Source organism: Euleptes europaea, chromosome 2, assembly GCF_029931775.1.
Source record: "Euleptes europaea isolate rEulEur1 chromosome 2, rEulEur1.hap1, whole genome shotgun sequence".
Taxonomy (NCBI): Eukaryota; Metazoa; Chordata; class Lepidosauria; order Squamata; family Sphaerodactylidae; genus Euleptes; species Euleptes europaea.
The window spans coordinates 8,202,280-8,215,629 of record NC_079313.1 but is presented as its reverse complement, the minus strand read 5'-3'; the positions used below and the strand labels follow the sequence as shown (position 1 = coordinate 8,215,629).

At 49.8% G+C, this 13,350-nt stretch overlaps 1 protein-coding gene across 9 annotated transcripts in view; it reads right to left on the bottom strand.

Moving 5' to 3' along the window:
• TCF3 (transcription factor 3) overlaps positions 1–13,350 on the bottom strand; it is a 106,138-nt gene that overhangs the window by 47,818 nt on the left and 44,970 nt on the right. For 6 of the 9 annotated variants that reach the window (XM_056845312.1, XM_056845314.1, XM_056845316.1 and 3 more), the window contains exon 4: positions 11,720–11,816. In XM_056845312.1, the coding sequence (XP_056701290.1) occupies positions 11,720–11,816 (97 nt within the window). The remainder of the gene's footprint in view (positions 1–11,719; positions 11,817–13,350) is intronic. The other 3 variants (XM_056845313.1, XM_056845319.1, XM_056845320.1) reach the window with 1 other exon arrangement.

Below are 13,350 nucleotides of genomic sequence, written 5' to 3'. Positions count from 1 at the left end.
AAGCTACCCTGGTAAGAAACACCTCCTCAAGAGGAGTCCCTCCCTCCCTCCTTGATATGGTAACTTCGCTACATCATAATAAACGCATTGACTGGCCTGAGAAACTAGAATTCTTCATCTGAGCATATGGTTTCCTACCCAGAATCATCTTGAAATGAGTCAGTTCCTTTCACTTCCTGCCCGGGGGACAGGGGTTCAGACTCTGTGCCACAGCCGCAACCTGCATCGGCTAGCCAAGAGCTCCCACCCATTGGATCCCGTGACCTTAGCCATCGGTAATCCCTGTCTCCCCACCCCCACCAGACTTCTGGTAACTGGCGCGCCGCAGGCGTTCGGCCAAAGCGCCGAAACGTCCTTCTTTACCGAGACTGAAACTAACACGCCGCCGGCGTTTCAATCCCGTAACATCAAATCCGTCTGCAACACTGGTCTTTTATGCATGGGCTGGATCTCCCTGCTTGGACCTGGGTTCATCGCACATTAAAGTAACCCGGGTTGGGGAAAAAAGTATGCATTGGCTTGAATGATCAGGGACGAAACGGTGTGCTAATCGAGCCATGAATACAGAAAAGCAGCCTCCCAAGCTCAAATCAAGTCCCACCCCTTTAAATGCTGCTCTTTAATTGGCTTACCGTGAGAGAAGATTTCCTTTCCCCCAAACCCAACTGCCGCATAACGAAAGCATTTTAAGAACAAAAACCAAAAAATGGAGCTACCTGAAAGAAGGGGGGGGGGAGAGAGAAATCCAAGCCTCGTTTTTAAAAAGCCTTTCTTTTGCTCAGAAAGAGCTCTGAGGTAGCAGGAAGCACTTGGATCCCCGCCTCTTTACACACTGCTTCGTGATTGGCTGTGAGAGAAGCCAATCTTCTGTGTTTCCCCCTAATGCAGCATGCACGCTCTGTGACTCCGGAATGAGCCAGGATCAACGGTATAATTCAGGCCAGAAGAGGAATGGGAAAAGCCATTCGTTTTGCGTCCAAACAGCGTTGAGCTTCCAAGGAATGAGATAGCGTGCATACTGAAAAATTTGATCCTGGCTGAAACAGGGAATAAAGGAGGTTAAAGCGACCAGGCATTAATGACCCGTGTCTCAAAATGCACAAAACAGACCACGCTCTTTCCATCTCTGCCCTCAAATGCCTCCGCTCGCTTGACTGTTTCGCGCGCCTGCCCTCGGCACCTGCTTCAGCCCGAATTCCCCTCTTTCTGAGCGGACGGGATCGAAAGTGGAAGCAGTACTCTGGAAATGACGTCACCCAAGCCAAATGTGAAGACGTGAGTCGATTCCGTCGCACCCTGCAGTCGTTTGGACAACCCCGATTTCCCAAGGCCTCTTCCTTAGTTGTTGTTTCCAGATGAGTTGGATGAACACACAAAAGCTGCCTTATCACAGAGTCAGACTCTGACCGGCAGCCGCTCAACCATGGTTTCAGGCGCAGCACCCGGGATTCTTTAACTGGAAACGACACCCAGACCCTTTTGCAGGCAGAGCGTGTTTGCGGCCACGAGGCCATGCCCCAGCCCACAACCAGGGCAGCTTTACACTGGATCAGATACTGTTGGCCCACCATGTTGACTATTCCCCTTGCTGATAGCTCACTGGAGTCCCCGGCAGAGAAAGATCTTCCCCTTAACCGAGATCCTTTACTTGGAGATGTCGGAGACCAGATTCGGGAGCATCTGGCCCACGAAGCAGGAGCCGGAGCCCGTCTGGATAAAAAGCATAAGTGCAGAACTGTAGGTTTTCGCTCAGTTTGTGTCACATCATACCTTTTGGCCCTTCGAGTTCAGTTAGGGTTGTCAACCTCAGGGTACTAGCTGGAGATCTCCTGCTATTACAACGTATCTCCAGCCAATAGAGATCAGCTCCCATGATAATGGCTGCTTTGGCCATTGGACTCTACGGCATTGAAGTCCCTCCCCTCCCCCAACCCCACCTTCCACAGACTATGCTCCAAAAACCTCCCGCAAGTGGCGAAGAGGGACCTGGCAACCCTAAGCTCAGTAGCGGCTCCTGTAACCAGAGCTGGCTCTCCAGGGCCTCGGGCGAGTAGGGCTTTTGCCCAAGGACCTTTAACTGGTGATGCTGGGAATTGAATCTGGAGCTCTCTGCTCGCAAAGCAATGGGGGGTTGCCACAGACTCAGCAGACATTCACATGCAAGGGCGAGCCCCCCCAAAACTAGCAATGGCTGGGGACGGGGTGTCGTATAGAGGAGGGTGCTGAGTTGTCTTCTGTTGCCCCAGAAGGTCGGACCAGAACCGAGTTGAAATTAAATCAAAACAGTTTCTGGCTAGATATTAGGAAGAACTTTCTATCAATTAGAGCGGTTCCTCAGTGGAACAGGCTTCCTTGGGAGGGGGTGAGCTCTCCCTCCCTGGAAGATTTTGAGCAGAGGCTAGATGGCCATCTGTCAGCAATGCTGATTCTATGACCTTAGGCAGATGATGAGAGGGAGGGCATCTTGGGCATCTTCTGGGCATGGAGTAGGGGTCATTGGGTGTGTGTGTGTGGGGGGGAGGTAGTTGTGAATTTCCTGCATTGTGCAGGGGGTTGGACTAGATGACCCTGGGGGTCCCTTCCAACTCTAGGATTCTCCCAAGTAAATAAATAAGCCCCAACCACCGTCGAGTTTCCTGCTTTTGAGACGGCAGCATGGCCCACGATAGGGGGGTTCTCCTAGCCGCAAGAGGCTCACTGAAAGCCCCGCGCAGCCATTCCGTGACAGAAGGGTGCTCCGCCGCCCACATTTCCCCGGTTTACTCGAGCGGCTTAGCGTTAAGTAAACCGGAGGTCAAAGGGTCGCGGGGCAAAATCTTTTAACTGACCTAATTTTTTCCCCCTAAGCGGTTTAGGAGCTAAAATTGCCACACAATCGCCCTCTTCTCCCCACCCCCATCTTGAGCTCTCTCCCCACCCCCCCACCAGGCAACTTCTAACAAAAATAGCACCGACTGCTTTCGTCACGAAAGCTCGTCGGGCCTGAATCGGAGAGGAGGGGAAACGACGTCGTTCCGGAAAGTTCCGTCGGGTGAACCCCCGACGAGTCTCGCTCTTCTCAGTAAGAGCCATCTTGCGGGGTGCGTGACGGGTCCTGATTTCTGTAAAAACGTGCAAAGTTGAGGAGTGTTCGCACATAGTGTGTTCCTGGGGGGGGGGGAGCAGATTTCCTGCTCTCTTAATCCCCCCCCCCCGTACTTGGGAAAAGCGCTTTATAAATTCTAGCATCGGGTCGGATGAATGTCAATTAAATAATCGGAAGAATTGGTATCCGAAGAAGTGAGCTGTGGCTCACGAGAGCTCGTACCCTGCCAGAAATGTTGTTAGTCTTTAAGGTGCCACTGGACTCACATGAACACATGAAGCTGCCTTCTACTGAATCAGACCCTCGGTCCATCAAAGTTAGTATTGTCTCCTCAGGCCGGCAGCGGCTCTCCAGGGTCTCAGGCGGAGGTCTTTCGCGTCACCTACTTGCCTAGTGACTAGTCCCTTTAACTGGAGATGCCGGGGATTGAACCTGGAACCTTCTGCATGCCAAGCAGAGGCTCTGCCACTGAGCCACAGCCCCTCTTGGATCTTTTCTACTGCAATTAAATAAAAGGTTTTTTTAAAAAACTGAGAGGCATTTTTTAGTAGTTAACCACGCAGGCAAAGTATTGGGGTTCTATAGCATTAAATATTATGGGGTCCAAGAGACCCCGGCACCTAATATAAATAAGTAGTTTACATTCCACTTTTCACTTTCAATCAGCATCATCCAGACTTTCTTAGCAGTATAAATTAATTAGCTGAATGATGAACAGTTAAATAACCTCTTTATCGGAAAGAATGGGTCAAGAGAAGGCTGTCTGCTGTGTTATTAAAGGAGTTCTCACCCTGTCAGGTAGGGTTGCCAGGTCCCTCTTCACCACCGGCGGGAGGTTTTGGGGGTAAAGCCTGAGGAGGGCGGGGTTTGGGGAGGGGAGGGACTTCAAGGCCATAGAGCCCAATGGCCAAAGCGGCCATTTTCTCCAGGGGAACTGATCTCTATCGGCTGGAGATCAGTTGTAATAGCGGGAGATCTCCAGCTACTACCTGGAGGCTGGCAACCCTACTGTCAGGGTCATTTAGACACCCCCCAACTCCTTTGACTCAAAGCCTGGCATGTGCTTGCGTCGGAGGGCATACAGGAGTTGGCAGATTCACACAAGCCGTGCTCCCTTGTTGAGTACTTGCGGACCTGGAAAGGAAGTTTTGTGAAAGGGCCCGCGGGAAAACACTACCCCAGAGGTCCCGTCCCCCTGTTCGACTGGCAAGTCATCATTTGATATGGTTAGCGAGACAGGCAGAGATTTGCCTCTTCTGCACTCTGGACGGTTGCTTACTTGCGCAAACACGTGCGAATGCGCAAGAAAGCAAGTATTCCAGAATGTGGGAGGGTACAATTTACGGACCAGCTACTCGCCCGAGTTGAAATTCTTCTCTCCCCAGGTGAGCAGCAGTTTTGTTTTAAACCACAAACATACAAGTCACACGCACACACTCATAAGTTGGTGGAAGTTTACCTTCGCCCCAGATTTGCCTGGAAATATCATCAGCGAAGAACAGGTGCCGAGTCCACACATGGATGCCTTCAAATCAGCACACTGACACACACTTATGCTGGGAAAGAAGTTGCAACGGCCGTCGGTGCTCCTCAATGTGCCCGCCCAGGTCTACTGTGTCCCCCCCACAATCTGTCTGCCCCACCCCAGTTTACACTATCAGCCATGTACTGTACTTAGAATTTTAATTTTTTTTTAAAAGCTACTGGGAAAAAGCCCAGAGGGATGCTAGAAATGAACATTTACTTGTGCAAGGTGGATGCAGTGGTTTGACAGATGAGGAAAGAAAAGTGGGGAAGGGAAGGGAATTCGCAGCACGGGCTAATCGTGCCGGAGTGGACAATCGCATGGATGTAAAGAAAGAAAGAAAAGCAGGCAGCCGGGGGGGGGGGGGAACTGAAGCAATTGTGGAAGAGGAATGGTATCCAGAGGAGATAGATAGAATAGTGAACTCTTGGGTGGGGGGCAGAGATTGCATCAGTTGAACATAAGAAGAGGCCTGCTAGATCAGACCCAGACCCATTAAGTCCAGCAGTCTGTTCACACAGTGGCCAACCAGGTGCCTCTAGGAAGCCCACAAACAAGACGAATGCAGCAGCATTATCCTGCCTGTGTTCCAAAGCACCTAATATATTAGGCCTGCTCCTCTGATCCTGGAGAGAATAGGGATGCATCATGACCAGCATCCATTTTTACTAGTAGCTATGGAGAGCAGTCTCCTCCATGAGCATGTCCACTCCCCTCTTAAAGCCTTCCAAGCTGGCAACCATCACCGCATCCTGGGGCAGGGAGAAAACCCCTGCTGGATCAGACCAAGGCCCATCAAGTCCAGCATCCTGTTCACACAGTGGCCAACCAGGTGCCTCTAGGAAGCCCACAAACAAGACAGCTGTAGCAGCATTATCCTGCCTGTGTTCCACAGCACCTAATATAATAGGCCTGTTCCTCTGATCCTAGAGAGAATAGGTACGTATCATGACTAGTATCCAGCAGTCTGTTCACACAGGGGCCAACCAGGTGCCTCCAGGAAGCCCAAAAGCAAGATGACCGCAGCAGCATCCTGCCTGGGTTCCAGAGCACCTAAGATAATAGGCATGATCCTCTGATACTAGAGACAATAGGGATGCATCATGACTAGCAGCCATTTTGAACAGTAGCCATTGACAGCCCCGTCCTCCATAAGAACATAAGGAAAGCCCTGCTGGATCAGACCAAGGTGCATCAAGTCCAGCAATCAGTTCACACAGCGGCCAACCAGGTGCCTCTAGGAAGCCCAGAAAAAGATGACTGCAGCAGCATCCTGCCTGGGTTCAACAGCACCTATTATAATAGGCGTGCTCCTCAGACATTGGAGAGAATAGGTATGCATCATGACGAGTATCCATTTTGACTAGTAGCCATGGATCGCCCTCTCCTCCATGAACATGTCCACTCCCCTCTTAAAGCCTTCCAAGTTGGGGCAGCCGTCACCCCATCCTGGGGCAGGGAGTCCCACAATTTAACTTGCTTTGAATATGCTTTTCCTTGCCTTTCCCCCAAAGTTCTCAGTCAGGCCCACAACAGCCCTGTCAGGTGGACAAGGAGGGGAGAGAAGAGGGAGGGAGTGGCTTGTCAAAGGCTGCCCAGGGGCTTCCAGAGTTGAGCAGAGGGGCATCTGAACACAGACCTCTAGGAGGCTAGCTGCCATGCACCACCCTGCCGCTGGCGTAGCGGACAGCACCCGGCACTGGGCTGGTAGCAGTGAAGAGTAAGCAGGCAGACTCGAAGTGGGTGGGGGCGCATGCAGTAGACCGACAGACGAAATTAAGAAACACACCTCAGCAGCCCGGGGGATCCTCAAGCAGAGTTAGCATTAGACACGGTCGTTTTGCTTTAGCCTCGGTTAAGATTCCAGGTGCATAGTCACACTGCAGTTCGGCACATGGGACTTAGTCCCCCAATGGCTGCTTTGGTGTAGTGGTTCAGAGCGGTGGTTTGGAGCGGTGGACTCTGATCTGGAGAACCGGGTTTGATTCCCCACTCCTCCACATGAGCGGAGGAGGCTAATCTGGAGAACTGGGTTGGTTTCCCCACTCCTCCACATGAAGCCAGCTGGGTGACCTTGGGCTAATCACAGTTCCCTCCGAACTCGATCAGCCCCACCTACTTCACAAGGTGTCTGTTGTTGGGAGGGGAAGGGAAGGAGATTGTAAACTGTCTTGATTCTCCTTAAAAGGTAAAGAAAATCAGCATCTAAAAACCAACTCTTCTTCTTGGGCTAGTCACAGCTCTCTTAGAGCTCTCTCAGCCCCCACCTACCTTACAGGGTGTCTGTTGAGGAGAGAAGGAGGGAATGTGATTGTAAGCTGGTTGGATTCTTATTTAAGTGGTGGAGAAAGTCAGCATGTAAAAACCAACTCTTTTTCTTCCTTCCCGCAAGGCCGGCGTGTTTCCCACGGCATGCAGAGAGGCTGGGTAACTTTTTTAACCCGGGGTACCAAACATGGTGCCTGTGGTCACCATGGCACCCGACACCTTTTGGGTACCCACCAAGTGTTTTTAGAAAGTGGGTGGGGCCAAGTGGGGCTCTTACCCAGCAGGGCTTCTGATTGGGCACCGAAGATCTGACTGGTTATTGTTCCAGTGCCACTGCCACCATAGCGTTTTGATTTATTCTCTCCCACCCCTTTCCCAGGGTATTTTTTTTTTTAAATTACCCCTCTTCTCCCCCTGCGCTCGGTCTTCCTCTGTGTTTGTGGCTCCGCCTCCTGCAGCAGCCAATTTCTGGTTGCGCCCCCCACCCTATGTCCGAATTCAGAAGACGCCCGCAGGCTCATAAAGATCGGGGACCCCTGTTCTTAACCGCGGCTTGCTCGGTGCAACGCTTAACCGTGGTTACAGCATGTCACGGTTCAGCGACCCTTGCCCTGAGCCACTCCGCCACCACCCGGCTCACGGCCTCCCCGAAACCACAGTTTTCAGTTAGGGTTACTTCTTTGCCACCGGCGGGAGGTTTTTGGGGCAGAGCCAGAGGAGGGCGGGGTTTGGGGAGGGGAGGGACTTCAATGCCATAGAGTCCAATGGCCAAACCAGCCATTTCCTCCAGGTGAACTGATCTCTATCGGCTGGAGATCAGTTGTAATAGCGGGAGATCTCCAGCTACTACCTGGAGATTGGCAACCCTATTTTCAGTGCTCTGGGGGCGTGAACGCTCAACCGTGGTTAAGGAAAACAAGCCGAGGTTGAGCTTGAGGAGAACTGACAATCCAGACGCAATAAATCCATCCCGGGCTGGGGGTGGGGTGGGGAGCCGAGATCAGGCAGAGGGATTAAGGAGGGGGGGGGAGGTGTTTTCAAGTGGGGGAGAGAAACCGTGGGGCCCATTAAAACCGTTGTCCAAACAGCAATGCCGGCTAGATTAGCAAGAAGGGCCCTGCAAAGGAGTTAATTGCTAGAAATAATTACTTGAAAGAGATCTGCCGGGGGCTTATCTTTGCTAGTAAAACAGTTTCCGCCCACCCAGTTTTATTTTACTCAACCCCTCCCCAGTCTACCAAGGCTTGGGTGAGGGAGAATTAAGTACCCAAAGGTCAAGAAAAAATAAACACCCAAGGCCCAAAGTTATGCAATCTAAAGGTTAGGTCAGTACAAAATATGTGTATATTTATTACAGGCTTATTATTAGTAACACATATAAGGCCCTGCGAAAGCCTACCAAATCAACATGCTCATGTAACACAATTAGACATAGAATCACACAATTAGACTCTGGCCATATGTGTTTCGGCCACACGTAGGGTTGCCAACCTCCAGGTACTAGCTGGAGATCTCCTGCCATTACAACTGATCTCCAGCCGACAGAGATCAGCTCCCCTGGAGAAAATGGCCGCTTTGGCAATTGGACTCTATGGCATGGAAGTCCCTCCCCTCCCCAACCCGCCCTCCTCAGGCCCTGCCCCAAAAACCTCCCGCCGGTGGCGAAGAGGGACATGTCAACCAGGGTGGCTAACCTCCAGGTGGTGGCAGGAGATCTTCTGCTATCACAACTGATTTCCAGCCAATAGAGATCAGTTCACCTGCAGAAAATGGCCACTTTGGCCATCGGACTCTATGGCATTGAAGTCCCTCTCCTCCCCAAACCCCACCCTCCTCAGGCCCCACCCCCAAAATCTCCAGTGGTGGTGGTGAAGAGGGACCTGGCAAGCCTAGCCATACAGCCTAAACACAGTAATTTGACCTTGGATGTTTATTTTTTCTTGACCTTTGGGTACTTAATTCTGTTGTTTTTCAGGGTTAAGTCCCCCCCCCCTTTGTTGTTGGGTAGGGGAGCACCTATGGGCTCAATAAAAATCATTTTACACTGACCCCCTGCATACAATAGAGGTACTACCCGGATTTCACTCTCCCAGGACTGAAATCCCGCTTCCAATCTTGTTTTCCCGGGAGCCGGTGGAGCCCGTATCTGTCCCCTCCCCGATTTCCCGTTAAAACGGATGCAATTTTTAATGCCGCACTTGCGGCGGCTGCGCACAAACCGGGTAAAAAGAAACCGACAAATCGGGAACGCCGGCAACCGAAACCCAACAGGACAAAAAGGGCCACAAAGACCAAGAAGTGGGAAGGGAAAGATTCACAACGGGAGCGCACACCATCTCGTACACAACTGCTCCCTCCTGCCGCCCCCCTAAACTCCTTTGCGAGGATTATCCTGGTTCAAGAAGCGAAGTAATGAAGTCGATAAGATGGTGGGGCGGGCAGGAAAGTAAAGGTACACAGTACCAGAGGTCAACAATTCGAAGAAACAGGATTTTACAAAAACTGTGAATAACATTTATGAAAAGTGAAATACAAGAATTAAATTTGTGTCCCAATGTCGTGGGGCTGGTAAATATTATGCGTTAAGTGTGCTGATAAATGTGGGAGATGCCGCTTGGAAATAAAAAGTTAAGAGGGAGAGAACGTGAACCCAGTTGGTTCTCGTCGATGGCTTATTCATATTTTGATTCTGCTGGGAAATTTTGGTCTTGATAGTTATGGGCCGTGTGGACCGATGAAGAAATCGAAATGGGAAATATCAGCCGGCATTCCTGCCTTCGTAATTTCGCTGTCTGTAACTATGCTGTGCAACTTAACAGATTTGTTAAGAATCATCACTTGCTGAGGAATGCAATTTTTGATGTGTGACTTCGTAAATAGTTGTTAAGTGTTTTCACAAAGTAGATACCGAAGTCTTGAGGGATTGTCATGTCGTGGCACAAATTTAACTATTCTTGTATTTCACTTTTCATAAATTTTATACACAATTTTGATAAAACCCTTTTTCTTTGAATTCTTGTTTTTTTTAAAAAAAATTATTAAGAGAAAATGAGAATATAACAATAAAAGAAAATGGAAATATAACATTACTAAAATACTCATAATACAAATTCTTGAAAAGAAACTAAAACCATGCTGCTAATATAACTAAAATACCCCTAACAGTGAACCAAGCAATACTCTACCTATTTCTCTAAAATCCAAATGATTCTTACATCACTACCTCTCTGCGATTTACACATTGGAGTGTTTTTTCCATCCTTTAAATTGCTAAATTCCAGTGAGAGTCCAGTTCTTCCATATTTTTATCATTATTATAATACATCAACTTAATTAAAGCATAGGTTTCTTTAACCTTATCAAGCCAACTGTTTAAATCAGGGGATTTATTGCTTTCCCAATATCTCGCAAGATTTGTTCGAGCAACCGTTAGGATATGGAGAAACATAACTCGAATATCCTTTGGTTTATCTGGAAAAGAATTTCTTTGAATTCTTGTTGTTGGACTCTGATACTACACACCTCTGCTTTTCTGACATTCTGGGGGTCTTCCTTTACCTCTTTTCTATTGGGGGGGTGGGAAAGGGCAGGGCACGGAGGGGGTCGCTCCGTCCCGTCTTGAGGCATGTTTCGGAACCAACAGCTACAGCTGTGGGTGTCTTCCACCCTGTGTGGACAAGACGCCTGGAATTCGAATTTCATTTACTTCTAACGAAAAAGCCGTCCGCTGAATTGTGGCCAACCGCTGCATTCCACGCTCGGTGGAATGCAAACAAATGAACAAGCAAAAACCAAACCAAACAAATGAAGGAGCTGGGTATGTTTAGCCTGGAGAGGAGAAGACTGAGGGATGATATGATATGCATCTTCAAGTACTTGAAGGGCTGTCATATGGAGGAGGGTGCCGAGTTGTTTTCTGTTGCCCCAGAAGGTCGGACCAGAACCAACGGGTTGAAATTAAATGAAAAGAGTTTCCGTCTAGACATGAGGAAGAACTTTCTAACAGTTAGAGCAGTTCCTCAGTGGAACAGGCTTCCTCTGGAGGTGGTAAGCTCTCCTTCCCTGGAGGTGTATAAGCAGAGGCTAGATGGCCATCTGTCAGCAATGCTGATTCTATGACCTTAGGCAGATGATGAGAGGGAGGGCATCTTGGGCATCTTTTGGGCATGGAGCAGGGGTCACTGGGGTGTGTGTGCGGGAGGTAGTTGTGAATCTCCTGCATTGAGCAGCAGTTTTGGCAGGAGTTTTCCTGAGTCTAATTGGCAGGAGTTTTCCTGAGTTCCAAACAGAGAAAAATCTTCCCCAAAATCGGGCACTGGAAATCCTTTAATAGCAGACACTGGGGATCAAACCTGGGACCTTGTGCATTCGAGGAGGATATTCCACCACTGAGTTTCCCCTGTAGCAGCCCAGGAGAGGAATGCTCACACCCAGGCAAGCCCAGAAGTGAGGGAAAGAGACCCTTCCACTATGACCCAGAGTGACGCCTGCATTGAAGGAATGCACAGAGGAGCCAGGAAACGTGCATGGTGAGAGGGGAACATGTGAACACATAAAGCTGCCTTCTACTGAATCAGACCCTTGGTCCATCAAAGTCAGTATTGTCTATTCAGACTGGCAGCCGCTCTCCAGGGTCTTTCACGTCACCTACTTGCCTAGTCCCTTTAACTGGAGATGCCGGGAACTGAACCTGGGACCTTCTGAATGCCAAGCAGAGGCTCAACCACTGAGCCACGCCCCCTCCCCAGAAGGAACAGGCTGAAGCCAAAAGGGGATCAGACTCTCTCCCCACACACACATCGAATTTTATATGGGTAGCCACACACACAGGTGGCACTTACCTACGATTCCAGACCCCAGGAATGGTGACGAAGATATGCTGTTATGAGACGGGAGGTCCCTGTGCTCTCCGTAATGCGAGCCTTCGCCGTAGCCCTGCTGGAGAGACAAAGCGCAAAGCTGTAGGAGTGACTTCAAAACAGAGAAAGTCCTACAATCTACTGGCACGTGGACCTCAGCAGCAAAAGCCGGAGCTCAGTAATCATAAGAACATAAGAAAGGCCATGCTGGATCAGACCAAGGTCCATCAAGTCCAGCAGTCTGATCACACAGTGGCCAACCAGGTGCCTCTAGGAAGCCCACAAGCAAGACCATTGCAGCAGCACCATCCTGCCTGTGCTCCACAGCACCTAATATAATAGGCCTGCTCCTCTGATCCTAGAGAGAACAGGTATCCATCATGATTAGCATCCATTTTGACTAGTAGCCATGGATAGCCCTCTCCTCCATGAACATATCCACCCCCCTCTTAAAGCCTTCCAAGTTTGCTGCCATCACCACATCCTGGGGCAGGGAGAAAAGCCCTGTTGGATCAGACCCAGGCCCATCAACTTCAGCATCCTGTTCACACAGTGGCCAACCAGGTGCCTCTAGGAAGCCCACAAACAAGACAGCTGGAGCAGCATTGTCCTGCCTGCGTTCCACCGCACCTCATATAATAGGCCTGTTCCTCTGATCCTAGAGAGAATAGGTACGTATCATGACTAGTATCCATTTCTACTAGTAGCCATGAATAGCCCTCTTCTCCATGAACATGGCCACACCTCTCTTAAAGCCTTCCAAGTTGGCAAACATCACTACATCCTGGGGCAGGGAGTTCCACAGAAGGCAATAAAGATTTTTTAGGATGACCCATGTTCTGATCCCATCCAGTGTGGTTCAGAGTCCCCACAGTCTTCCCCAGATGAAGATTCCCTCCAGGGCCTCACTTGCATCCAGAAGACCCCCCCCCCCAAGATGACCTCTTAAAATTTAGGTGTGTGTTGTTGCCTCCCAGCCACTGGCAGTCAGATAGACGGCCTCTGAACTTGTAGGTTCCATCAAGCCACCACGGCTAACATCCACGGATGCAGCTGTCCTTCACTCCTTCCCCATGAATCTGTCCAATCCTATTCTCAAATCATCTAATCTAGCAAAAACTGCCCCACAGATCAATTAGCTGTTTCGTAACGAAGCTCTTCCTTTTGTCTGTCCAGAACTGCCTGCCTGTCAACTTCATTGGTTGCCCTTGAATTCTAACATTCGGGGAGAATGAGAGGAACACAGGAACATAGAAACGGTTCAGATGAAAGTATTCACCACGGCTTATAAAATTTACATGGTTTAAATATGAGATCAACAAATGTGCAGAAGACACAGGCCTGTCAGCAGATCTTATCCAAATTGCTAACAGAAGAAGGAGGAGGAGGAGGAGGAGGAGGAGGAGGAGGAGAGTTGGCTTTTACATGCCGACTTTCTCTGCCACTTAAAGAAGAATCAAACTGGCTTACAATCACCTTCCCCTCCCGTCAACAGACACCCTGTGAGGTAGGTGCGGCTGAGAGAGCTCTAAGAGAGCTGTGACCAGCCCAAGGTCACCCAGCTGGCTTCGTGTGCAGGAGTGGGGAAACAAACCCAGTTCACCAGATTAGCC